Source organism: Alosa pseudoharengus, unplaced genomic scaffold, assembly GCF_046254945.1.
Source record: "Alosa pseudoharengus isolate Yale_2024_CS ecotype anadromous, Long Island Sound unplaced genomic scaffold, YU_APseudo_1.1 YU_APseudo_1.1_scf_24, whole genome shotgun sequence".
NCBI lineage: Eukaryota > Metazoa > Chordata > Actinopteri > Clupeiformes > Clupeidae > Alosa > Alosa pseudoharengus.
The window spans coordinates 32368893-32395704 of record NW_027468689.1 but is presented as its reverse complement, the minus strand read 5'-3'; the positions used below and the strand labels follow the sequence as shown (position 1 = coordinate 32395704).

At 41.4% G+C, this 26812-nt stretch overlaps 1 protein-coding gene across 2 annotated transcripts in view; it reads left to right on the top strand.

Annotated features, from left to right (window-relative positions):
- The first annotated feature begins 1466 nt into the window (after positions 1-1466).
- The window catches only part of rbms1a (RNA binding motif, single stranded interacting protein 1a), a 33833-nt gene continuing 8487 nt past the window's right edge, over positions 1467-26812 (top strand). Inside the window, exons 1-12 of one of the 2 annotated variants that reach the window (XM_076303757.1) lie at positions 1467-1801; positions 8510-8691; positions 15231-15289; positions 16470-16561; positions 19157-19311; positions 19544-19620; positions 21127-21242; positions 22873-22922; positions 23021-23108; positions 24363-24413; positions 25311-25421; positions 26191-26271. In XM_076303757.1, coding sequence (XP_076159872.1) covers positions 1751-1801; positions 8510-8691; positions 15231-15289; positions 16470-16561; positions 19157-19311; positions 19544-19620; positions 21127-21242; positions 22873-22922; positions 23021-23108; positions 24363-24413; positions 25311-25421; positions 26191-26271 — 1113 coding nt within the window. In that variant the 5' untranslated portion in view covers positions 1467-1750. Of the gene's footprint in view, positions 1802-8509; positions 8692-15230; positions 15290-16469; positions 16562-19153; positions 19312-19543; positions 19621-21126; positions 21243-22872; positions 22923-23020; positions 23109-24362; positions 24414-25310; positions 25422-26190; positions 26272-26812 lie in introns of both variants that reach the window. The other variant, XM_076303756.1, reaches the window with a different exon arrangement.

Genomic DNA, 26812 nt, shown 5'->3' with positions numbered 1-26812 from the left:
CCATGGACGAAACAATGGATGAAGACGCAGCAGGTCCATCCTGGGAATGTGCCAACCTGTGGCCCCACCTCACCAGACTATTTAAATTTTATAAACAAGTTAATGATAGTTTTCGCTTCAAGTGTTTCAATTACAAAATAGTATTTTGTATTTGAAATACGTATTTTAAATACATGTATTAGAAATACTGCCCATCCCTGGCAACATGGTAAAAAGATGAAAATGACTTGATTTTACTTTCAATTCCTTTTACATTCTCCAAGGTATTAACATTAACATTTTTTATAACTCCATGTAGGACATTTCTGTACATAAATGTAAGCACTGTGGCAGTAGTAATGCAATATTTAGAAAATGTAGGCTACTCTTGTACTCTTGATACTCAAGTACTTTTAAAAACAAGTAGGCCTACTTCAGTACTTTTACTTAAGTAGCATCTGACTGTTGTACTTTTACTTGTACTTGAGTAAAATTTAGCAAAGGGTATTTGTACTTTTACTCAAGTAATGAAGCTACTCTGTCCGCCTCTGCTTTTTTGATCCCGTGAGGGATAGTGACTGGGATTCAAATGGATACCTCTGATGTTGACTAAACATCTTTCTCACGCCTATTTTCTGATTTTATATGTCTGAAGTTACAGACCTCTGTGATAGCCTGGGCTAATGTGTGTTATTGCCGTGAGAGATTTGGCCTTTATAGAGCTGTTCTATTAGGTCTGTATTTAAATGTTGATCCTTGGGAAAGCAATTAACATGAATTTCGTGCTTTGCTTTAATAGGCTTCATAAGCTGAGAATCAAAACAAAAAATGATAGGCCTACTTCCATGTGAATGATAGCCCCAGGGCGCATGTTGATTCGGCCTAATTGGGTTGACGCCTTCTCCATGTGAAATAAATTCCTCCGAGACACTGTTTTGATCTGGTGGTTTAACGTGAGAGGCAACACGACAATGTTAACAAGATTATTTGTTCTGCCAATTATTCGAGAAAGGAGACAAACTGTCGATAGGGCCTATATCAGAAAACATGCGAGACTAATTCATCCTTTAGGCTATGAATTCCGATATATTTGTTAAGTCTGATCAGATCAATGAATAACTAGAATATGTAGTTGGGACAGCCCCTGCGGGTTCTTGCATATTTCTCTTGCCGGGTAGGATACTGCAGATGGGATGTGATGGTTGGTTTATGGAATGCGTGGTATGCGTGCAAGAATGAGCCAAACCTGCTTTTTAGGGGGAAAGCACTCCGCGCTTCTATTATTTTCGAGTTGTTACAAGTGACCCTTAATCAAATTAGTAATCGCGTTCCATCCTTATTATTAACACAATGTTGGTCTCATGCCACTGCATATATATGTTATCGTAGCTGTTCTCATATTGAACGATAAGGATCACCTATTCCCTAACATCACAAGGGAGAATGGTTTATTCCACAGTAGGTGGGTCTGCTGCGGGCCACAGGACTCAGATCAATGAACCGGGCGGGTTCCTGAAACTGGTTAGGCGACCCAAGGTGGCACAAACCTTGGACATCTTTTACTGTTAAAGTTCATATTTCAGCGGCATCATTGAGACACATAACATAGGCCACATTACTGAAGGCAATCCAAGCCTCCATACAAACCGTGTGCTATGTGGATCATTTATGCGCTCTAAAGAAATCCGGGATAGGTCCTACACATCGACTGCAAGACATTTCATCTACATACTTTTTGGCATTAACGAGTCTCGAAAACCAAGGAATTAAAATGATATTCGCCAACACTGCCAACCCAATGAGGACGCCGTACCGTAAGCAGGTATGTCTACACAATAACACTGCGAAGAGTCTCTCTGTAATTGCGAACTTAATTAAATGGCGTGTCATTTTTACATTGTTGCCTGCATTAAAGTCTGTTTAGTTGTAACGAGTGGTTCTACTAATAGTTACTTACCATGATGAAAATTCTCACTAACCGGTGTATAACAGCCTCAGTTGGCTAAGCTTACATCGAGCTGTTCGCGTGAACTAACCTATGGCTAGCTAGCGTGTGTCAATCGTCACCTTTAGATTGTTTATTATACATAGGCAGTATAGTTGAAAGTAACTGAATTACAAACGTGTGTAGGCTATAATGTTCTAGTGGTTGACCTATTTTAAACAAAGTCTTAGATTAGTCTGTGGATGTATGTGATTTTTTGAGGTTGAGTGATGCTATAGGCAGTGGGTCCTGCGCTACACAGCCTAGATGACCTTTGTCGTGATAAGGATGGGAGATAGCCTAGCTGGAAAAAAAACGGCTTATATCACACTTCTTTTCGAAAGGACGCAGGAATATTTAGTTATAGATGAGCAAACAGTTCCCGTTTGCTTCGTTTGAGATCACAGCTTTGCTAAACGCACGAGACGGGCACTGTAGCCTACACGCATAACGCGTTTGACATATCCGGTTTACAAGTGAATTCCATGCCCCGAGCAGTGCTGATACAGATAAAATAAAATAGAAACCCTTTCAGTGTTTTTAATTGCTAAACGCTCCCTCCCTACGATTTGCCGTCCATTTTTATCCCCACGTAGCCTAGGCTACATTCCCTTCACCGTCTTTCGTGTTGAATGTGTATCACACCATGTATGTGATGCTGTAATCAGGCAATGTCATCTCAGTCCGCCTGTGTGTGTGTGTGGTGCTTAAAATAGGCTAGCCTACTCAGTCGTTTGTCATATATCGCCCACTTTGTACTTTATCTCTAACAATGACATCAGCAGAAATCATGGATTTGCCTATTCATGGTGAATTGGTCTTTGGTTTGATATAAAGATGAAGTCGCAGGATGCTCAGAGCTGCCATTGTAGCAGTAGTCCGGGTCAAAGCATCCAAGGGGTGTGGCCAGATAGAGGGAGTTGTAGCTCAATGACGTCTAGCCTACTACAGCCCTCCAAATGTCTGGAAACGTAGAATATAAATTCAGTTGGTCAGTTTTAGCATTGGCCTAACCTTTCTCAGAAATATACGCCTAGAGAGTTTTTCAGTAGGCTGCTCCTGTAGTGCCTAAACATCATTCAGGTATGTGGCTGCCTCTAAGCAGTTCACTCAGACATATGCTGCTACTGTTCCACTTTTGAACTCGGGTGTGCGAATGACGCCTTATTTAGTATTTCATTAAATTCCCTCAGTTATAACTCTTCAGTTCTATGTGTGTTTTGAAATGTGGTGGAAAGTTACACATTATGACAAGGAGAAAACAGTGCTCTAATATATGTGATATTGTTACATTAAAGGTGCTCTAAGTGATGCTGGGTAACGTCACTAATGTTCACAAAACAGAGAGCTAGCTCGTCCCTCCCTCCCCCTCCCTCCTGTGCAATTGAAACTCTCCTGAGCGCATCTCTTCGGTGATTGGCTGGAACAGTTTGTTATGTTTCATGGTCCAGGCTGGATCAGGATGTTTTGTTGTTGTTTTAGAGCTGTCCACAGAGACTGCACATACACTTTTTACAGTGTATTCAGGGGACAGGCAGCTAGCAGATGGTGAGGTGATGGTTTGCTGTATGTGACAAAAAATGTTTTAGCTTAGAAACCACGTAACATCCCTTAGAAAAGTGGACACCTTTAAAAAGTGGAAAAAAGAAAATGCAAAGTTATCACTTTTTACAGATAGATTCATGAACAACAGAACCTCCATTGTGTTTCCCTTCCTTTCTCCCTCATCAGATTCGTCTGTGTGGGATCCTGGCTCGCAGAGGTTAATGTGGCCTTGCGATTTCACAGTTTACAGAAACCATATGTCCAGAGATGACTGCTCCTCATAGCTGTGCAGTCTCAGGCAATGCATGAGAGATGGCATAGAGATTGTGTCCGATCTCTCCTTCTTCTCTTTCCCCTTCCCAACTCTCTCTCTCCCTCTCCCTCTCTACTGCAATCTCTCTTTCTTCTAGCATTCTTTTTGTATGCAGGTTTTTTTTTTTATCAATCTCTTCTACCTTTGTGTACTTGCATTTTGCTCCTTTTCTTGCTTTTATTTCTTGCTAGTTGAAATTATTTCTTTATGGCTGAAAAGCATTCCAAATAACTGTTGAGGAACCTTCTTTGGGGAATGTGTTCTGCCCACAAGGGGTGTTAAGACAGAATATTTCGGAAGAGCAACTCCTTTGCTTTGTGGTCAGATACGTCTGTCATGACCTTTAAGTTTGGCCTTTGGCTACCTTCCCAATTTTAACATTCACTCACTTGCAGTGGAATCAATAGTTCCTTTGTCCCAGACTCTTTGAATCACTCCATGTTCAGGAAATATACCCCCACCTCTCACCCCCTCTCTCTCACACACACACACACACACACACACAGACTGCCATCACATGAAAATTGCCCAGATATGCTCCTCCCCTTTGAGAGTGGTCGTTGATGTGACACTGAAATAAAAGGGGCTCTTTTTAATCTTTCCATCAAGAGCAATTATTAAGACATGCATCCTCAAAATGACTTATATATACTTATGTACATGTTCCAACTGGTGTTTGAAATTTGTGTTCAACACACAAGAAGGTGGATAGACTTTAGAGTTTCCAGCAAGTGGTGTGTCCTCTCGGCCACAGCCTGGTGACATGACGAGGCGGAATGAATGTGACTGAGAGTAGGTGTCTGTTTGTGTTCACTAGAGTGTGTGTGTCCAACTTTCCATATGAGTTGGCAAGGGTTTTTGTTTCTATTCAATTTGTGTTTTTGTGTCTGTATGTGTGTGTATGTAAGACTGAAAGGATGTGTGTGTGTGTGTGTGTGTGTGTGTGTGTGTGTGTGTGTGTGTGTGAGAGACTGACTGAGAGAGAGGACATGTGTCTATGCTTTATTCTACCACTATTTTATGTGTGTGTCTGTGTGTTTAAATGTGAGTGTAATTGATAGAGTGAGTGAGTACGTCTGTCCATGCTCACCTGAGTGAGTGTGTATGTGTGAGAAGGAGATGGTTACTTTTGGAGAAGTAGGTCAGTGTGTCAAAGCACATATGGCTCCTTGTTAGCATCCACAGAACCCTCACCAGGTGCCTTCAAAGGTTTGCTTTACTGTTCACTTAAATCACCACCTTTGACATTCGAGCCAGCAGAATTTATATTAATCTATATGCACTCTGACTCACATCTTCTTACATACCATCTCTCTTACATACCATCAACTCTTACATACAATCAACCATTCATTAGTTATACCTTCGGTTTTCACAAACTATAGGACTTTGTGAGTAGTCCTTATTTCACATTTCACATGTTTCTGTCATTTTATTGGGTGTGAATGGCTGGGAAGCATTTGAAAAACATGGGATATGGGCTTTTTTTTTATCAGTGGCCATTTTGTTTGTAAGTAGAGTGCTGTGTGGGATGGATGCTGTTTTAATGAGTGAGTCACCGGAAGGAAGTGATTCAGCGCTGTGGGCTGTGGTCAGGCTCCGTGATGGAGCACATGTGATGGATGAGAGGCCCCCACTTCCGCCGTCCCAGGCCGACCTCACCTGGTCACATGATAAACCCCACCACCACCCTAGCTCTTCCTCTGTCTGTATCGAAAGAAATTCCACCCCATATTTTGAAATGGAAGTGTTTGTGATGGGGAGTGAGACTAATGTGCATTTTGAGTGATCTCAAAATGCACATTAGTCTCACTCCCCATCATACACTCAGTTTTGAGAGTAAGAGAGTTAAATACACTCAGTTTTGAGAGTAAGAGAGTTAAAGTCTCTTAGTAGGTGCACTACTGTATTCCATGTATATAGTCCCCCTTTGTATTCCCAGACTGAGGGGGGACTTAGAGAGAGGATAGTTATAGCCTGGCCCTGCCCACCTAGATCTTCTGCTTAGAGAGGAGATAGTTCTAGCCTGGCCCTGCCCACCTAGATCTTCTGCTTAGAGAGAGGATAGTTAGCCTGGCCCTGCCCACCTAGATCTTCTGCTTAGAGAGAGGATAGTTAGCCTGGCCCTGCCCACCTAGATCTTGTTTTAGGGAGAGCTAGTCTGGGAACCCCATAGTTCATAACCTTTCCCTCAGACAAGCAAAATGTCAGGCCAATCAGCAACGAGAGGGGAAGATGAAACCGAAACTTATTGTGATAAACAGATGTAGCAACACCTGCAAACGTCAAAAAATGCAGAAATTTATTTGCAGCAAAGGTAGACCCACATATAGTGTTTTTTGACTGTTGATGCTATTTATTGTCAGTTTGTAAAGTTTAGGTGATGTAGGAAGTAACATTAGGAATGTCTGATCAATGTGATTGGTAAGGCTGGACCAATGATTTCAAAAGTGAATGCCCGTTGCAATGCAAGTGTTACACAAGTTTTTCAATCAAGGGTTCCCAGACTCTATTCACATTATTCTGCACGCAAACATGAGGGGTGCCATCTTTGCCTGCATTGTGTCCGATCTTCCCATTGAGCAGTACATCCATTAGGATACATTTAGATAGCAGAGTTCTATCGAGATGACTGGCATCATATGTTATGGGTCATCCTAAAATTAGGAACGTTTATTTAGGATTTTGGCGACATTACCGTGATACATCTTTCCTATCTGAAGTTAAAAGAACACTGACTTTGGAGCGGCTGTTGTGTAATGACTTTCTAAACGTAGTTACCATGGTTACCAAACAGATAAGATTGAATTTGCGAGTTAGGAAGTTTCTGTAATATGCCCCGCAGGAAGTGTTTTAGTTTTAGCATTTTAGACAGTAAATAATCAGATAATGCATTGGGCTTTGGGTAAAAAAATAAAGAAAGTACTTTATACAAATATATTATGACAATTATGTATTTGCATGCTGTGCTAAGAATGGCCAGTCCCTCTCTAAAATACATCTCCATACGATACGGTGGCCACCACCGCATATCATCTACCCACTCCATAGAGGTGAATAGCCTTGGGTGGCGAAGAAGGTGACAATATTGCAATCTGACCACCTGAATGGCATTTTTCATTTCCCAAGTTAGCCTCTCCATCCTCTTCTGCCGTGTTATCCCAATGAAGCTAGACGGAACTAGCCGACCGGAAAGTTGAGCACAAGGTGAAAGAAAATACATTTCTAAAATGGGCGTGGTGGCATAAGGTGAATTCACTTTGTGAATGACTGGATATTTCCAGGCTAGGATAGTTGTCCTGTGAACATCCAAGTCTGGATTTCCTTGGCACCCCTCTCCAGTGCTTTAATTGTTTTGCCTGGACAGGAAAACAACAGATTGGAAACTGTGAGTGCATATGGAAGAGAGAGAAGGAGATATATGGAAAGAGGGAGTGACAGAGAAACATAGATGGAGGGCTGGCTATGTTTTAGCGAGAGACAGGGGGTGTAGGCTTTCAGACAGGCCCTTGGGGGAATGGAGTTGTGAGATAAGAGAGTTGATTTGCAGGTCAGGACAAGAACAGCTCATTGTGATGGCTCTGGAAAGGGGGAGTGGGTGCTTTGTGTGTAAGAGGCGGTAAACGTTCAGTGCAGTATTGGGGGTTGGGGAGGGGGCTTCGGTGCGTCCCACTCATCATGCCAAGGCTGCTATTAACAAGAGACCAGCATAACTTATCTAAGAAAATGTGATTGATGGGTATGCTTGTCCTGGCACAAATGTCATGGTCATTGAGAGAAGGATTGATTACTGTACCTGGTGCCTTTAAATTGTGTCATGTGAACAGTTTTTTTTCAGCTTTTGTCAGGTTACTTACTGTAGATGTAGGGAAGACACATCTGTGTTGCAGAAGCAGAAGTTTCCAGGGGTGGATAGTAATTTAAGGGAGCCTGTTATTGTATGTTCTCTATATAATTCTTTTATATTTTTGTACCAAGAGATGTTTTGTAATGGACATTTATGATGAGCACTGAAATTTAGAACTTGCTAGGTTCTCTGTGGCAGAAAAGGGGCAGACATTAAGGGACAAAATAAAGTCTGTGTTTGTAAATGAGGATCACAAAAAATAATAGCATTTGTTTTTAAGATATAGCTATCTCTCTCTCATTTGAATACACTGCCATACTGTTCACTGCCATACTGTACGAGACCATACCGTTCTACTTAAAGTGATATACAGTAACTCTCTGTGTATTAGCTGCATTGTGTATAAGCCGCATGACCGTGTTTTATGCAAGTTAAGAAAGCAAAACCATATTAATACCATATTAACTGCCCCCATGTATTAACCTCATAGCAGAAGAAATTTTGCAAAATCAATTATAAACCGCGGCTAATAGTTGGGAAATTACGGTAGTTGGCATATCAGCAGTGGATTTTTCATTAGATGGTTATCCATGGCAGTTATATTGTTACTGTAGTTAAGTACAGCTGTACACAACTTGCATGACACTGTGGAACAGGTGTCATTTTCAGTGAAGTACTTCCATAGGAATGTCATGCCAGTTTAGCCTTAAAAGCCTTTTTGTCCATATCTAGTTGACTGCTGCCTATTGCACCGAATGGTGATTTCGATAGTTGACTAGTTGATAAACCCTTTAGCGACAAGATAAATCAACTTTTTTACCTTCTCCTGTTGTCATGACAGCCTGCTGCCACGACTGCCCACCCCATGGCTCCACCCAGCCCCAGTACCAACGGCACCAGCAACGGCAACAGCAGCAGCAGCAGCAGCACCACTGGATGGGAGCAGCTCAGCAAGACCAATCTATACATCCGTGGCCTTCCACCATCCACCACAGACCACGACCTGGTGAAGCTTTGTCAGCCGTGAGTATGGCACTAATCAACCCCCAGGGCTCAGTGTCACTGATGTACTGCAACATTGCACAGTTAGAGAGTAAAAAGAGAATTATGTGGATTATCTCCATTACATAGGAGAGCATCTCACACATCATGACAGTTTAGTCGTAAACAACCCCCCTTGGATGCATAAATATTAAACCACATTGTTTAATGCCCAAGTGGTCAACAATAAAGACTGGCATTTTTAATTGAAGCTGGCTACATATCTCTAAAACTGTTACTCTTCTCCTAAACACACTTTCATTGTCCCACAGCATAAAGTTGGGGTTAGTAAATAATAGGTGTGTAAAGGTACAAGTATTCGTACCGAACCGTTTAGGTACAGGATGTTAGGTTCAATACAGATGTGTACCAAATGAATCAAATGCGGTCTTTAACAGTAATTATCACCCGGAGAGAAGCAATACTCTTTTCTGATTGGCTGGCGGGTGGGCTTTTAATTCTGAATAACGGAACACCTATGAAGTAGATATGGTAAAAAAGTTTAATCGCCGTTCCATATCAATGCTTATGAATATGAATGTTAACCATAACAACCATAGTAGGACGACGGTTGAGCCTGGAGGCAGGCTTCGCAACAATGGAATCAACTCTAAACAAGCAAACTGTCCATGCTATCGCTGTTATAGCGCCAACAAAAGTTGTAGCCTTCAACAAGCTGAACTAGTGGACTTCTTTTTAACCCTTAAAGGAGTACCGTCACACCGGTGTGATGGGAATGTTGAGAAATGAACGTTCTAAAGAATATCTGGGTTCATTGAATTCAACATAGAATTTTAGAACCTTCAATTGTTGCGGAACTTAGAATGTTCAAAAACCTACACCTTTAAGGGTTAAATGGAACCGCGTGTTTCCTTTGCGTGCTATCAAGGCATGGCATTACAGTGGCAACTGGGTGATAAGCGGGATTACGGCCTTCGAGGTGTGTCCAGTTATACGGAATTAATGGACTCGGGCAGAGGCAACTCCGCTGCGCGTCTGGGAGTTCTTTGCCCCTTGCCCTCGTCCATTAATTCCGTATAACAGGACACCTCGGCGGCCGTTATCCCTTACACAACAGTAGGCTTTTTTGCTTGTGGACCATATTTCAAATTCCGAGTTTCTACTCAAACATATTAAGTGGCATGGTTTTTCTCAAAGTCAAGGTGGGATCATTCAAGGCTGCTATTGGAAGGATGTTACGTCATCAAGTTCTGCCGTAGTAATGTTCCAATGTCAAGCATCCATCAAAGCCTTCCAAATTCTACCAAGGCCAAAGTCCTTCGTTTTGCCAAATTTTCGAGGATGCGTGTGTGTATCCTCTAAGTGCTCTGAGTGCTCAATCCTGTGGGCACATTTATGGAGGATTTACTATGTATTTAAATGTAAACATTGTCTTATTGCCACTATGTAAAGTAACCTAAATGAAGAACTATGGGCTCAGGTAATTTTGACAACTTTGAACTCTTACACTGTAATCGTTTAAAGAAGGCGGTAACACTTTATAATAACTACACAAAATTCATCATTTATTAAGCCTTTGTTACTTATTAGTTAATGGTTTGTTCATCATTAGTAATTTCTTGTTCATACATAATTTATCATCAGTAAAGCATTTGTTCACACAATTATAAATGGTTTGTTCATAGTAAATAAGCCTATCCAAAAAATATGTTTGTAAGTACATGATTTATACTTAATAAGTAATGAAACAACCACTTATAATGAAATCATTTTCTTATTATAAACCAGTTGCAAACTATTACAAAATACTTTGTTCATCATTTGTAAAGCATTGTTCCTATGTTAATTCTCATAAATAAAGTATTTGTACACACAGTTATGAATGGTTTGTTCATAGTAAATAAGCCTATATCTAAAATATAGTTTTATGAATTATTGTTAATACTTAATAAATTATGCAATATACACATGCACTAATGATTAGTTAGGGTGAGGATACATATTTTATAAACCACTTCCTAATACTATAATTCATGATTAACTCAGGGGTTACAAGTGGTTAGTTAATGATATTTTGTGAGCTTATCTAAAGTGAGGACTTTCTATGCCTTATTTATTTCAAATGAGTTGTAAAGATTGCATTCACATTCATTCATTTAGCAGACAAGCGACGTACACATGTCAATTAAATTGAAGGCCATTGACATTACAGTAAAACACAACAGTAAAAGCCGGGAATCGAACCCCCAACTTTTCAGGCTACTGCATGTTAGTCCAGCTCCTTATCCACTACACTACCTTGGCCCAGATAGAAACTCCTACAACTATGCAAGAGTTTCTGTTTTCTTCTACTACACACTGTTATTAAACATCTGTAAACTATTATTAAATGTTGTACTCTTCATTTGTAAAGCATTATTCCTACATTAATTCTCATCTGTAAATCATGTTTACACACAGTTAAAAATGGTTTGTTCATAGTAAACATGCATATCTATATTATATATATATTGACTGTTGTAACACCACTGGGCAGAGGTAGTGTAGTGGATAGGGAGCCAGGTTAACATGCAGTAACCCATAAAGTTGGGGGTTCAAACCCCGGCATCCACCAATGTGGCCTTTCCCTTTCATTTCATTGACATTTGTAAGTTGCTTTGGGTGAAAGTGTCGGCTAAATGAATAAATGCAAGTGTAAACTTTATAGTTTACCTTTAAATAATGGAAATATTACTTAATCAAAAACATATTATTGCATCATTGTATTAACAATAATGTACAAACATATTTAAGATATAGGCTTATTTACTATGAACAAACTATTTATAACTGTGTGAACAAATACTTTACTGATGATGAATTAGAAATCACTAATGATGAACAAACCATTAACTAATAAGTCACAAAGGCTTAATAAATGATGAATTGTGTGTAGTTATTATAAAGTGTTACCTATGATTTTGCTTAATGGTTGCTGCTCTGTGGTTTATCATTCATTTTGTTTTAAAAAGAAGTTGACAGGAGGCATGATTTTCAGTAATGCACACCTGCAGCGTGTCATGACGTCAGATGGCTGAATTTACAGTAACTTACAGTAGAGTGGCAGTATATCACAGCAAGGTAGCAGCAGAGTTACAGTAAGCAAGACATTTACTGTAGGGTGCTGTACAAGATTCCTGCTTCACAAATATTACCCAGAATTAGCTCCAGTACCGTGCTGTAATGGTAAAATAGGTTATGATTCTATTTTGCTGTGCTGTACAGCCATTTCTTAGTGTAGGCACTAATATACTTTACATTTTGTTTCCTCTAAATGTTGTCCGTCATTCTTAATCTTTGCAATTGATGCATTGGCATGTTTAACTGTTGGCTTTAAAAAACGTTAGGGCAGGGATCTACACTTTCTTTCAATGCCCATCCTGTGATCGGTGACCAGCCCTACCAACGAAATTCAGTTTGTGTCTAACCAGAAGTGCAAAAAAGCACTTAATTTATACTACTCTAAACCACCTTGTGAAAACAACTGTATACAACTGGCTGCCATCAAAGTTGCTGGACAGAGTTCAAGAAACACACGGCTCTGTGGTTGACCTGCTAGGCTCATGCTATCTCATGACCAAACAAGAGAGCGCTTGAATGAAAAGGATGTAACTTATTGTACCAAAGATCTGGAATTAAGAGGACTTTATCCTTTCTTATAGGGCTGTATGTACAGCTGTGTGCAGTGTGGTAACAGTACCATTGTAGTGCAGCCAGTTGAAATTGCAATAGCTGTGAGAGGTGGTAGGTGAAGCAAATACACACACACACACACACACACATACACACATACACACAGACACACAGACACAGGCGCGCCTGCAGGTGTAGGGCCGTACGCACTGTGCGTACCATCAGGCAACTCAACAACGACAGACAATTTCCTCTGTATGTGTATTCACACCAAGTTGACCTATCATAACTTCCCAAGTGCATGACAGTAGGCTATTTTTTTTTCTGAAAGTAAAGTTTCTAAACACGCACGCATGCAGCAATTACAGAAGTCAAGTCAAGACTTCAAGGCCATCATGGATATAAAACGTTTTTTGAAAACAACGAAAGGATGGAGACAGCAAAGCTAGGAGTTATTTCAGATGGGCAAGAACAAGGTGGTCAAAATTGGGGTGCTTGTCAAAACGTTAGCGTTACAGTTGGAATAATGCTTAGGCTACTGATGTTAAAGTGCACACGATGTTTAAAGCCATACACAAGGGTAAACTGGGACAAAACTAAAGGTAACTTTAGCCTTTCTTAAAGGGCTGTATAAAGTTGTCCAAATGAATAGGTTGTTATTAGGTGGCGGGGGGGGGGGGTCTGTAGATGGGTATACGTACCATAGCAGTCATACCTGCAGGCGCCCCTGCACAGACACACACACACAAACACAGAGCCATGGTGTGCATGCGCTGTGTCTTTCGCCAGGGATCGGTGCTTCCCCGGGCTCGCAGCTGAATGTGGTGATTGTTGCGTTTGTGTTTTCCCACTAGTGCATGATTTCCCCCTGGCACCTTGACAGGCTCACAAGGGGAGGCACTCAACCACAGCGCCATCGGTAACAGCAGCTGTTGTTAAGCCACCTTTCAAAACCGCCAAACCTACGCCAATCAGAAGATTGTGGGCATAGTGTACTTCCTTTTTTGTTTTACAGAAAACCTTAAAGAGGGGAACATGTTTTTATTATTTTGTATAATTTGTTGCTATGACATTTCATCCATTGACAATGAGAAATGTCAAACTAGCTAACAAACCCTGAATCCAATCAATTAGGTAACTAAATCAGAACAACGATCAGAGATTCATTCATCTGATCACATTCATCAGTAAGACTGAAAACGCCACTGTAGTTCAGCATGAACCGTGCAAAAGTAATGTGGTGTGACTAATGTACAGATTTACAGTCTGTATTTATAGCCGTCTGTAGTCTGGCATTGAAGGCCTCTGTATGCTGACAAAGATTGGAGGGATGGAATGAACTCCTGTGTTCTTCTAAACCATTTCTCCTGCCAGGCCATATTGGTCTTCTTGCCCTCCTCTGCTTTTGGGAACAAAGCCATTGCCCTGGCAATTCTTGAAATTGATTCTTTAGAGTCAGTTAGCAAATAGCCTTAATCCCCTTTGGCTGATTTCCTGGTTTAAGGTTTAGTCGAGGTCACTGGAGTAACAAGAGAGCCAGATTGAATCAGGCTGAGCTGTGGGCTTAACAGGCTTTCAGATTTCACATTTTTATGGAATGGTGACATTCAGGGAGGCAATTACCAGGGGGAGGCATATCTGGAAGACCTACCGGGCACTAGCCAGTGTTCCAGAAAGATCTCTTTACATCACAGCAAATTATAGGCCAGCTCACCTGTGTTCCTCTTCAGTTGGATTGTGCAGCTGTAAGGTAAAAGCCCTTTGGCTCAGTGAGACAACCCACGTATTTTAATTATGGTTAAAATCCCTTGACTTTTTCTGCATGTTGGGTTTTATCTGGAGCCACTGGGAAATGGAACCTTGGTAAGTGCATTGTGTGCCTCCAAAATTCCTGAACTTTCAATAAATCCCACAATGTAAATGATCCCTATCTGTTTGGCATCCTGGCTGGGACTCGTATGTCACAGGCAGGAAGTGCATCATAAGGGTCAAGGCCAAGGTCACCAGTGGGCCTCCTTGCCAAGGAGTCACATGACCCATCTGTGTAATGTCATTGGATGCCTTCCATGTTCCTGCTTCCTCGCTTGACATAACATCCCGTGAATGTTGTTTATTCTTGCCTTGCTCCAAAAGCAAGGGTGTGATTACTTCTTCAATGTCTTGGTGCACACATCAAATCAAATTTAAACAGATATCTCAAGAAGAGTGTGCCATATTTATTTTGTTGGCTCAAAAATGAAATGCTCTTGCAGGGATTGGAAAGAATAGAGTGTTGTGAAAATGTCAGTGGAATTCAGTGTAATGGTATTTCACGTAGCATTCATCAAGAGTGTGATAGAAAATATAAATCTCCTTCCGTCAGCTGCCAAACAGTTCATTTTGCCTTCAACCTTACAGCATGTAGCTTTTTTCCACAAGAAAGGTCACTGATAAATCAAATCTAGCAAAGAAAACGCACACACACACACACACAAACGTTTACATCAGGCTTCCTCACACTCCTACCTTCTCTGTCAGTTCTGTCAGCATATACTTTCTGTTGATGATGGAGGAATTTCCCTCCCCTGCAAGCTCTGGCCATTATTCTCCTCTGACAGACACTTCTCAGCCAAGACGAAAAATGTCTAGAAAAATGTCTACTCTGTCTGCCAATAAGGCATTTATGTTGTCAACTGAAAAACTCAACACAGTTATAGTGATCCAGTAGGTTTCATTGAATAGAGGAGTTGCAGCAGGAATGTCCCTCTGTTTTGGTGCTGCTTGTTCTTCTGTCAGGAAAGCAGAGTGGGACTCATAGGCTTTCATGTCACTCAACACCTGCAAACACACCCTTCTCAGTTGGAGGCCACCAACCTTTTCAACAATGTATGTCTGTTCTCCTTTCACAGGTATGGCAAAATTGTGTCCACGAAAGCCATCCTTGATAAGACCACAAACAAATGTAAAGGTGTGTATGTGTGATTTCTTTTCCAAACCAAACAATTTTTGTTAAAATGCTATGATCCCATTTCTGGACGTTTGTTTCAGTTTTGTGTTGATAAAACATGTTAAGCAATGATGAAAATGCTAGTTCATCAGTAGGGTTGCGAAGAGGCGGAAACTTTCCATGAGAAGTTAAGCTGGGAATTTTGGAAATAATCCAAATTGGAAACCTTCATGGAATTAAAGGAAATTATGAGAATTAATGGGCATTTACAGGAATTAACTGGGAATTAGGGGTAATTCATACAAACTGCTTTATATACAAACAAAAACATTTTGTTTCATAATAAGCAATATGATTTGTTTGTTCATATTTTAGCTAAAACGTCTCATTAGAGCTTATGCAAAATGACGCACAATCATTTGAATGAGGACAAAAGTGACGACAAGTGACAACAAGGCAACTCTGTTCGCAAACTTCCCCCAGTTTCCCACCAGATATTCCCACATGAGATGATGTTCGCAATTTTGTTTTCACTGGGAAAAATGTTCTCCCATGTGCATGAATGCACCAGTAGCCTATGCTGATTGATGTGTGCCTGTGATTGTCATACTGTATGTGCAGGCTAGAAATTCGACTGAATTTGCATTAAAGCCTCGCCAAAATGCAACCTAGGGTCTTTTTGTGAAAGTACCCGAGTCAAACTTTCGTTTAGTTTACTAAAAAGAAAGGTTTGGGCAAGATGACGTCAAGTGAAAAACCAACTGCTAAAGTGAGGTTGTTCAAAACCTTTCCTTTTAGTAAACTCTGTGTAGACAAACAATGTTGTCAATGCTCGAGTTCATGTGTACCCGAAAACGGTAAATCTTAAAAGTGGCGCTTCTGTCCTAATTATGCTTTTAAACGAAAGTTTGATTCGTGGTACATGCACAAAAAGACCCTAGGTTGCATTTTGGCGAGAGTTACGCTTTAAATCAGGTTGTTTTAACTAATATTATGCTGCAAGATGGGGTTTTGTCAACTACATTTAAGTTGCCATATTAAAAATTCCAAGTTTATTCCAATTAATTCAAGTGTAGTTGATGGACTGTGTTTATTTGACAAAAGCAATTCCTGTTTTTCCTTAATAATGTCAGTATTGTCAATAATGTCAGCCCAAGAGGATGGTCCAAATGCTCTTAGTAATGTCTGCTCCCCATCCCAGGTTACGGGTTTGTAGACTTTGACAGTCCGGCATCGGCACAGAAGGCTGTCTCAGCGCTGAAGACCAGCGGTGTCCAGGCACAGATGGCAAAGGTATCATACGCTTGTCAACATTAACACAGCAGCAGTCAGTTTCCTTAATACTTGTCCATTTTGCTGACTGAGCTCAGCAAGCCAGTGGTGTGTTCAGCAGCTTTTCCTCTTTGCCACTCAGTATTGGCAATCTGAAGTATTGGCAAAAGAATGCTTCTTGAAGATTAATGGGCAACTGAATCAACAGATTAGCCCAGTTATTGAACCAGTAAAATCAAGTTTAAAAAATGGTTTAGTAAAGCATCAATCCCTGTAAACAAAAATGCTTTTACCTTCCAGGTTCTGCAATAGTGCAGAATAATATTATAATCTCATGTGACTAACCAACAGACCTCTAATTATATACATTATTTATCACTTTATACCACTACATTGTAAGGGTGTCACGATTTCGATTTTATATCGAAATCGTTCGAAATTACATCTCAATCTCGAACTTCGAATTTAAAAGTAGAATCGACGATGCAGCCACACCCCCAATGTCACATCCAGCATGTATGCCAAGACGCACAAACGCATGTGCTGAACTGCAGCATCAACACTCCTCTAATTTTAGGCTGCAGCCAGTTAAAATATACACATCAACCTACCGAAATCAAAGCCCCTCTTGCTACTTTGAAATCACCGGTGTGGAAGTACTCGTTCATTCACGTCAATTAAAACTAACTTACCCTACTCAACTTAGCAAGTGAAAAGATGATCTAGTTACAGTCCAAAGTTACTTTAAGGCTTAAAATGCACATTGATAAGTATCCATGAACACTAACCTTGGGTCTCTTCGAAGTGTGCTGAAACGATCAAATTATAATTCTGTGTTGTTTCATTTCACTATGTTCACGTCTCTGTTTTAGCCTAATGTTGGTTCTGTTTACATTACAACCTCGCGGTTGGAACGGTTTCAAAATAAAAAGCGGTTTCAAAATAAAAGCCCCCCCCAAACAGAAAAGGAAAAGGCCAAAAAGAGTAAATAACATATAAGTAATGCATTAATAGTAATGTTGAAAAAAAGATCGAAAATCGAATCGAATCGTGACTTTAAAATCGAAAATTGCATCGAATCGAGGATTTGGAGAATCGTGACACCCCTACTACATTGATTGTATATAGAATAAGTGCACTAAAGAGTTCACGTTCATGAACTTAATGACTTTAAGCCTGAGGTGTGTTGCCCATTTATAACAGTCCTTGAACATCATTAATTATTGCCAACCTGCATATTGCCTATTCATTTGTTACCCCAAGTCAGGTGCTGCCAGAGAAACTGGTTTTCTAAGCGCATAGAGCTCTACAGTCCACCCTTTGGCCACAGTGTGCTGGTGATGGGTGCATCTCTCACTCCTCTTCCATTCAGCCGTCAGTCAGCACATTTCACATTACTTCAGCGCACTCAACGCTTCCCCTTCCATCAATCGTGTGCGCGTGTGTGTGTGTGCGCACGTGTGTGTGTGTTTGTGTGTTTGTGTGCGTGTGTGTGTGTGCGTGTGCGTGTGCGTGTGCGTGTGCGTGTGCGTGTGTGTGTGTTTGTGTGTGTGTGTGTGTGTGTGTGTTTGTGTACATATATGCATGTGTGTACTCTGTTGTGGTTATGAACAGTTGTCCTCCGAGGAATAGACTTGTTTGGCTCATTCTGCTGATCTTGTTAGAAAAGCCCAGGAGTGGTGCATACATCACTGGGAACCAATCAAGGGTGCTATGCAAATCACAGATTCATCTCCATGGCTACGACCCTTCATGAGCAAATAGAATGTATGAAGGTCATGTGATGAGTCAGATTAGCTCTGAAGAGCTAACAGCACACAAAGCTGTGTTGTGAGAGAAAGCACAGAAAGAAAACTGTCTGTATTGTTCATTGAAATTTAATTATCATGTAGGAATTGCATGAAGACATTGGGGTTAAGCAGGAAATAGGCTCATCATTTCTTTGAGGTAATCTTGGAAGATCCCCATTAGCTGGGGCATAAGTCCCAGCTATTCTCCCTGGGGTCCGACAGTATAAGAAGATATTAATTAGGTTAAAATTCATTACATTCAAAAAAGAAAAGCAAACATTAAATAGAATACACACACACACATATACATGCATTCATGTGTCTACACGTGTGTGTGTGTGTGTGTGTGTGTGTGTGTGTAAAACCTACAAAATAATGTTCTTATGATTCACCCACTAATTACTATTCAGATCACAGTAGTTCCGAGTTGTATAATTGACCAAGATGCTTCTTAACATGTTTTTTGGAAGTTGATTTATAATTTATTGGTGTTAATGGTGGTGCGCACAATGCACAGATTGGAGCCACAAATGCTCAAAGACTGGCCAAACGTTATCAGACGTCTGACCATTGACTAGGTCTGTGCTGCGCTTTTACCCCCATTTACACACATTCACTCACACACACACACACACACACACACACAATCAGGTGTTCTCCACTTATTAGATCTTCCAGCAGGATGTGCAAATTAGCTTAACCTGCTAGTTGACCTAAGATACTCACAAAAGGGGGGTTTCACTGTCTTCCACTGGACTTGATGTCTTTCTCATTGATTGTGCTGGTTTTGGTCTCCCATCCACATCCCTGTCTCTGTCCGCAGCAGCAGGAGCAGGACCCCACCAACCTGTACCTGTCCAACCTGCCTGTTTCTGTGGATGAGCAGGAGCTGGAAAGCCTGCTCAAGCCCTTTGGCCATGTGGTGTCCACACGCATTCTCAGAGACACGCATGGCGTCAGCCGTGGAGTGGGCTTTGCCAGGTCTGTGGGTGTATGTGAGAGTGTGTGTGTGTATGGGTGTCGGTGTGAAATTGCAATTGTGATTTTGGTGCTGGGTGAGGTGATATTAATGTGTCTGTGCATATAAACACTCCTGTGCTGTGATGTATTTGTGTCGTTATTTGTGCATAGAATCACTGTGTGTGTCTTTATTTGTGGATGCTCAATAAATACTATTACCATCACTCATTCCCATATTCTGTCTTCCTCTCAGGATGGAGTCAACAGAGAAGTGCGATGCTGTCATCTCCCAGCTCAACGGCAAGTTCATCAAGACAGCAAGTCTCATGGGTAAGACCCCCCCCCCCCCCCCTGTATGTGTGTATGTGTCTGTGGCCATTTACATGTGCATGCATCTCAGAATAGATTGCTCACACTTCCTTACACTCAAATGGCTGTATGGCCAGCACCAATAACAACAAAGCATGTTCCTTTAGCCTGTTAAAAGAACGATAGGATAGAGCAGTGTTTCCCAAACTTTTTTTCTGGCGACCCACTTTTTAAAAATGACAGACAATCGCGACCCATTACCCTGCAACCACCAATATTGTTTTAGGCCACAGGTTCTCCAACTTTTCTATGCCTCCCCCAACCATACATTGCTATAGGATCCCTGCTTTGAACACGGTTGTGTTGCATTTTGAGCACCATCAGCGTGAAAAGTTGGAAATGACTACTGAAAAGATACGTTTTAATGCGCATCCGAGAGTAGGGGAAATTCTCGCATGTTGCGCAGTCCTCATTCGTCAGCATAGTAAGCTGTTCCTGTATTTCTAAAAAAAAAAATTGTAGGCTATGTTGCGTTGCAGACAAATGGGTCCATAACACTGTGGACGTCAATTCCAATGTAAACAGCAAATAACTCAAGTCGTTATATTGTATTGTTGTATTATATTATATTGTATAGTCGTTATATCAGAACAAGAGGCGTTTGCGCAATAGCCGGAAGAATGCGCCTTTACTTTAGCGAGGTAGAAAACGAGAGGAATAGTGTTTAAAATGCCCATTTAAATTGTAGACTAATATATTGCACTGTTGTGCATTTTAAATCAGAAATAAGAATGTGAGGAGGTTGCTATTAACTTTAAAGATTGCATCTGCAATCGAAACTGTATGCAAATTGAATGGCCTTATGTCCGGTCTATGGATGTCTGCTTTAGTTGACAGCACGGTCACTAGATTTTAATCGGTAAAGTTGAGGAGCTGGTATCTACTAATGTTCGTGCAAATAGGCGGATTCATGTCCCTTGCAGTTTGCAACTGCGAGGTACATGGCAGGCGCCCCATAGAACGGTTTCATTTTGAGAGGTAGATATCCATGCCCCCTCTGCGATGCGTTCGTCCCCCAGTTTCATGCGCCAGTTTCATGAGCTTTTATGACAAAACCGTGACTGTGGTAGTTAACAATCTACATCCTAATAGAAAACTGTTAGCTTTCCTGGTATCAAATGACAAATGGTATCAGTTAGGCCAATAACACAACATAAATTGTGCTGGCGACCCAAATAAAATCTCCTGCGACCCACCCGTGGGTCGCGACCCAGACTTTGGGAAACACTGGGATAGAGGTTAGGTTAGCCTAACGAGTAGCTGGTGGAGCTCCAGTGCCTACCGCCTCCCAGGTCTCCTGTTGACATTTGTGCCTCTGGGCACAAATCTGATGCATGACTACTGTTTTCCTCAGAATTCATTGTATGGAATCAGGCTGTATAAAGCTGTAAGAATCAATTGATCTCTCTCTCTCTATCTCTCTCTTTTTCTCTCTCTGTATCTATCTCTTTTTCTCTCTCTGTGCAGGTTCCTCTGAGCCGCTGCTCTGTAAGTTTGCAGATGGAGGCCAGAAGAAGCGACAGATTCAGGGAAAATACACCCCCAACGGGAAAGTGTGGTCTCGGGAGGCTGAGGGGAGACTGGTGAGTCCAGTCTTCTACTTCAACTCGTGTGTGTGTGTGTGTGTGTGTGTGTGTGTGTGTGTGTGTGTGAGAGAGAGAGTATGTTTGAAATAGATTCTGATTGATGCTGGGGAAGTATTGAGATTTTAGCGGATTTAAGAAGTGTCCTGTTATGTGTGCGTGTTTCTCTTGGTAGAAATGAATATGGTAATCATCTTCCTTCCCTGTAGTTCATTGATGATGACAGCAATAAAAACATGTAAATTCAGCAGGAAATATGACTAATCATCATTCAACAGCGCTCATCACCACCCGTCCCTGCCCCCTCTACAACGCAAATTGTGTGCCCACAGCTAAACCACAGGTGCAGTTGAATGGAGTTAACCGATTGCGACGTTAAAAAGAATCAAAGTTTAGCGATCATACATGATGGCAACAAGCAGCAACATACAGAGTATGCCTAGTAGTTCTACTCCTTAAAATACTCAAACTATTTAGGCTACTGCACGTAGTCTAGGGTTATGACTTAATTCCGTAGTCTAGCACATTGGGAAGTAGATGTCGTGAAAGTGAAAATACGATATTAGAAAGGCAAACAAAAGTTAAAGTTGCTTTTGACATGGTAGCCTACAATGAAGAAAAACTGATGTTCTGAATACTGATTCAGCTGTCAAGAAGGGAGATCCAAGGTCTAACAGGAGCCAAGGAGCAGGACCGGAGCACTCAATGCTTTAACGTTTTTTTGTTTTATTACTGCAAACTGACTAACGTTTCGACGCCCATGCGTCTTCTTCAGAGTAAGACGCATGGGCGTCGAAACGTTAGTCAGTTTGCACTAATAAAAAAAAACAAAAAAAACAAAAACGTTAAAGCATTGAGTGCTCCGGTCCTGCTCCTTGGCTCCTGTTAGACCTTGGATCTCCCTTCTTGACTTCTACGTCCTGTTCCGCGAGCACCAACCAGGCTGAAGCACAAGTGACCCCTTCTACTGTACTGATTCAGCTGTCTCTCGAAAGTTTCTCTAATTGGCGCATTTAACCGGAATATGGATTACAGGCGGACATTTTTCACCTCAAAACAGACATCCGCTGTTTTCATACGTATGGCGGAGTACCTAATCAATCGCTAATAGCACTTCTCCCCTGCGCTTGCATGATACTCCCACTTTTCCCTTGCCCTCCCATAAATGCATTTGTATCAATGTATATTAAAATATGTTCCATGGCAGCGTGTTCAAATGTATCATGTATTTAGTATTTTTAGTTGGATATTTGATGTGAGAAGAAGAAAATGGTTGTTCCAAAACACATTGCATTTAGTAGTATGTATGTCCCACACTGGGAAACATTATAGTTTGATACTGCAGTTGAAGTTAGACTTGAAGAACAATCTGTCTGTTCACCTGTTCCATTTTTAACAGCCATTCCATTATTGAACAGTTGATTACATTTCTATGTTAAAATGTAAAGAAAAGATAGAAAATAAATATTTGTGTGTGCTGTAAAGTGGTTAAAATGAAATCTGAATCAACCCAGAAAATTGCAATCGGTGCATCTCTATATACATATACATATACTGTGTATGCATGGGTGAATGGGATTGTATGCGTCTTTGCTGTATTATGATTATGTACATTCTCTCACCTTCTTAGAGTGGAATGACCTTGACGTATGACCCCACCACTGCCACCATGCAGAATGGGTAAGTGGTGCCATTTCAGCGTCTTTCCCCATTGGCTTTCCTAACTGAGCACTGCGTTGCTGAAACTAGGCATGATTTTGATCTCTCTCTCTCCATAGGTACTACCCTCCTCCCTACAATATGGGCAGCAGACTGGTGCCTCAGACCGCTGTGACTCCCTATATCTCTCCCGTTTCCACGTACCAGGTGCGCCAGCAGCCTTCCTCCTTTTCCTCTCTCTCTTAATCTTCCTCTTCCTCTCGTCTTGCATTTACTCTCTCATTCCTCTCCTCTGCTGATCTCCTGTCAGATCATTCTTCATTCAGTTTAATATGTATCTCCATCTGTCCTGACTCCTGTTTAAAGCCCATATAAAACATTACTCGTACATTTCTTGCAAATTAGTATTTATTATTAGTGTTTCCAAAAGGGACCAAAAATGTGACTTTGTAGAGCTGCATCACGTTGTTCATGAGGGCAACACTGCTCATTAGTACAGAGGAACTTTTTGCTGACCAAGCCCCTGTTTCTATGGGAACCAAAAAATGAAGGGAGAGAATGAATACAGATGAGATGCCAAAGAACACCCCCCTCACACACAAACACACACACACACACACACACACCACCGACCCACACAGTCCTATGCTCTCTCTTTGTTGCTCAGAGTCTTGTGTTGTCTCCCTCTCTTTTATCTCTCTCATACACACACACACACACACACACACACTAAAAAGCTGCCTTTATCATTATTGTAACAGAATGAAACTTCAACAAAGTGTTTTTCTCAGGTGATATCTCAGCTTGTTCAAATGTTTTGCCATTGCTATTCGTATAAATCACTGGCATAAAATATTTTGCCATCTTTGCTCTAAATCACTACACAATTTGTAGCTAATCTGCATGTTTGCAAACCACAAATTGGTTCATTCTTATCCCACAAAGCTGTCACACATTTCAGTTCCATTTACCAGAGTCTGTCCTCAGGCTAAGCATCTGATATTTGGGAAGACCAGTTTTTTTTAAATCATCACTTCATGCCTGTGAACAGTGCAAGGGGTCCCATTAGGAGTATTAAGTATCTCTGGAGATCATCTGGTCCACATGATCATTTCTGTGAACAATATCTGTCTTTGTCTTCCTGTCCCCTTCATTTTAATGTAACGCCATTTAATCCCAGTATTTCAGATGTGCTCAAAAGCATGGCTTAATATAGACTTGAAATTCCCAAGGGCCCTCTGTAAGCAAGCTTCTATTGTGAAGCCGTACAGAGCAGTACAGAGATAATCTATTCAGAGGCTCGACAGCCAGTCTCTGCTTCTGGCCAATTAGAGGCTCAAAATCAGGGTCTCAGCCTCATTACTACAGGTTTGGATGAGCAGGGACTGGCTGGAAACTCTGACTTGATTGGCATGATGGAGCTTTAACTTTGTGTCTGTGTCTATATGTTTGTGATTATAGGTGCAGAATCCTCCTTGGATGACACATCAGCCTTACATCATGCAGCACCCGGTAGGAAAATAATCCTCCCCTCTCCTCCTCTGTCTCACTTTCCTCCTTCTCTCTGTCTTGCTTTCTCTGTGCTGACACAGTGACCACAGACTCACAGCTCTGCTTTTATCTCCTCCTGTTCTGTCATTCTTAGGGTGTGACTGTGGATAGAAACCAGAGCGTTCGCCCCCATTCTGGATATTACTCATCCATGCTTGTGTGTATGTGTTTGTGCATGTGTCTGTGTGTGCACACACTTGTGTGCTTGAGTGCACACTTTACTCTGTATCTGAGTTGGGGGTGGAGAGCAGGGAATGAGGAAACGCCCGCAGCTGTGTGTGTGTGTGTGTGTGTGTGTGTGTGTGTGTGTGTGCGCGCGTGTGTGCGTGTGTGTGCGTGTATGTGCCTGTGTGCGGGCTGGTGCCATCTGCATTTCTTACACAGATGGTGGTTAGTGGAGGAAGCCTTGTGTCTCTGCCCTGCGCTGATAGGGAAATGCAGCCATTTAAAGCTGTGCCCATTTTCATACACTGAGTCTCCCCACTTTAGCCTCTGTCAACACTATCTGTCCCTCCGCCCCTCTTGCTCCTCTGTAGACTACTGTACTGTTTGTGCCTGGGTTTTGCATCTATGCTATGATCAGTTCCCAGACCTGTGATGCCTACTGCCAGTATCAGGCCATTTGCATAAGCAACAATAAATAACTGGGTGAATAGTTTTATATCATCTCTTGATAATAACGAGACATCTTTCTCTTCTCGTCTCTTTTATTTCCTGACATCTTTTGTTCTTTCATCTCACTTCATTTCAAAATAATTTTCTCTCTCATGACTTTCTCTTGTCACATGCATCCTCATCTCTCTCACTCTCTCGTTCTCCTTCTCTCTCTTTTTCCATCCATGTGTGCCTGTCCTGCAGGGAGGGGTTTTGTCGCCCTCTATGGAGCACCCCATGGCACTGCAGCACTCCTCCATCATGGCTCCTCTCACACAACAGATGGGGCATCTGTCTCTGGGCAACACGGCAGCGGTGAGCCTCCTCCACACCTGCTCCTCTCCTTTCCCACTCCTCCTCCTCCTCCTCCTCCTCCTCCTCCTCATGCATCTTCGCTGAGTCCCCTCTCTGGTTCCCCTGTGCAGATCTGCATGCTGAAAGCTCAGACAAAAATAGTGTTGTTTGGTTTGTGCTCAACTCAAAAAAGTAAAATTATTCATGCGTCTGATACTCAAGGGAATAGTGGCTTGATATGTAATCAGGTTCTGTTCTAAGGTCCCTCCCAAGAAGACCCCAATGCACCAGTGGAAGAAAATCTGTCACAGAAATGTTATATCTATATTCAGATGCTTATGCGAATCGGATATTAGTAAATAATTTAAGAACATGTTCTGAAACTAGAAAAGCAGACCTCTGCCTAAGCAAGTTAAAGAAAGATAATTGCTTAGATAATTGAAAGATAACAGTGTTCTTTTAATAATCCTGCAGCAAAAGAAACAAAACGTATTTGGCAGTAGAGAAAATGTATTGATAATGAGAAATCTAAAGCAAAGCTCAAATGTTATGTAAAATTAGATTTGAATGTAGAATTTTTAATATTATTTTCTGTTTTAGTTTGCTGCCCTTATCTTTCCATTCCAGCTTTTTGTTGGTGGAAAAAAATCTTTAGTGTTTATCCGTTCAGACAACTGTGTGAAAGCTGCATCTGTTCTCTTCTTTGTTCACCTCAGCGTTAACCCGAGGTGTTGTTTCTCTTTCTCTCTCTCTTTCTCTCTCTCTCTCTCTCTCTCTCTCACACTCACAGTTCATACCTGCCAACGCCGGGATGCAGGGCGGCTACATCCCCCAGTACACACACATTCATGCTTCCGCCGTACCCGTCGAGGTGAGCGCACTAGCAAGTGGAATTACAGCACAGGTGGAATTAAAGGAGAGGAGTGGGATTAAAGGAGAATTCCGGTGTGATATTGACTTAAAGTGTGTTGAAACATGATACCGAGTGTGAACGTATGTCTCATAGCCCATCTCGGCTTGTCCCCTGCACTCCAAAATCTGGCGCTAGTTAGCCGATGCTACCAACAGCTTTTTCAATGGTGGTGCTTCGGCATCGGGCTAGCCATGCAAATAAATCACTGTTTTACACCATTTACGAGGCTCAATGTATCTCCACACTTCATTGGTAGACTTTCGAGGGCCCTGACATTTAAAATGAGACATTGAGAACTTTGAAAAAGCACTGGTAGTTTACTTACAAGACGATTTATACAGACAGTATCTTCACAAAGTTTAGCGTTTGCAGCCATCTTGAATTTAGTCACGATAAGTCGAGCAGCGAGTAAGAATGAACAGGTATGATAAGGGATCAGATTCCAAAAATAATTCAGTGGAAATGCATGGATTCCAGTTTCTTCCAGTAGCAGCAACTG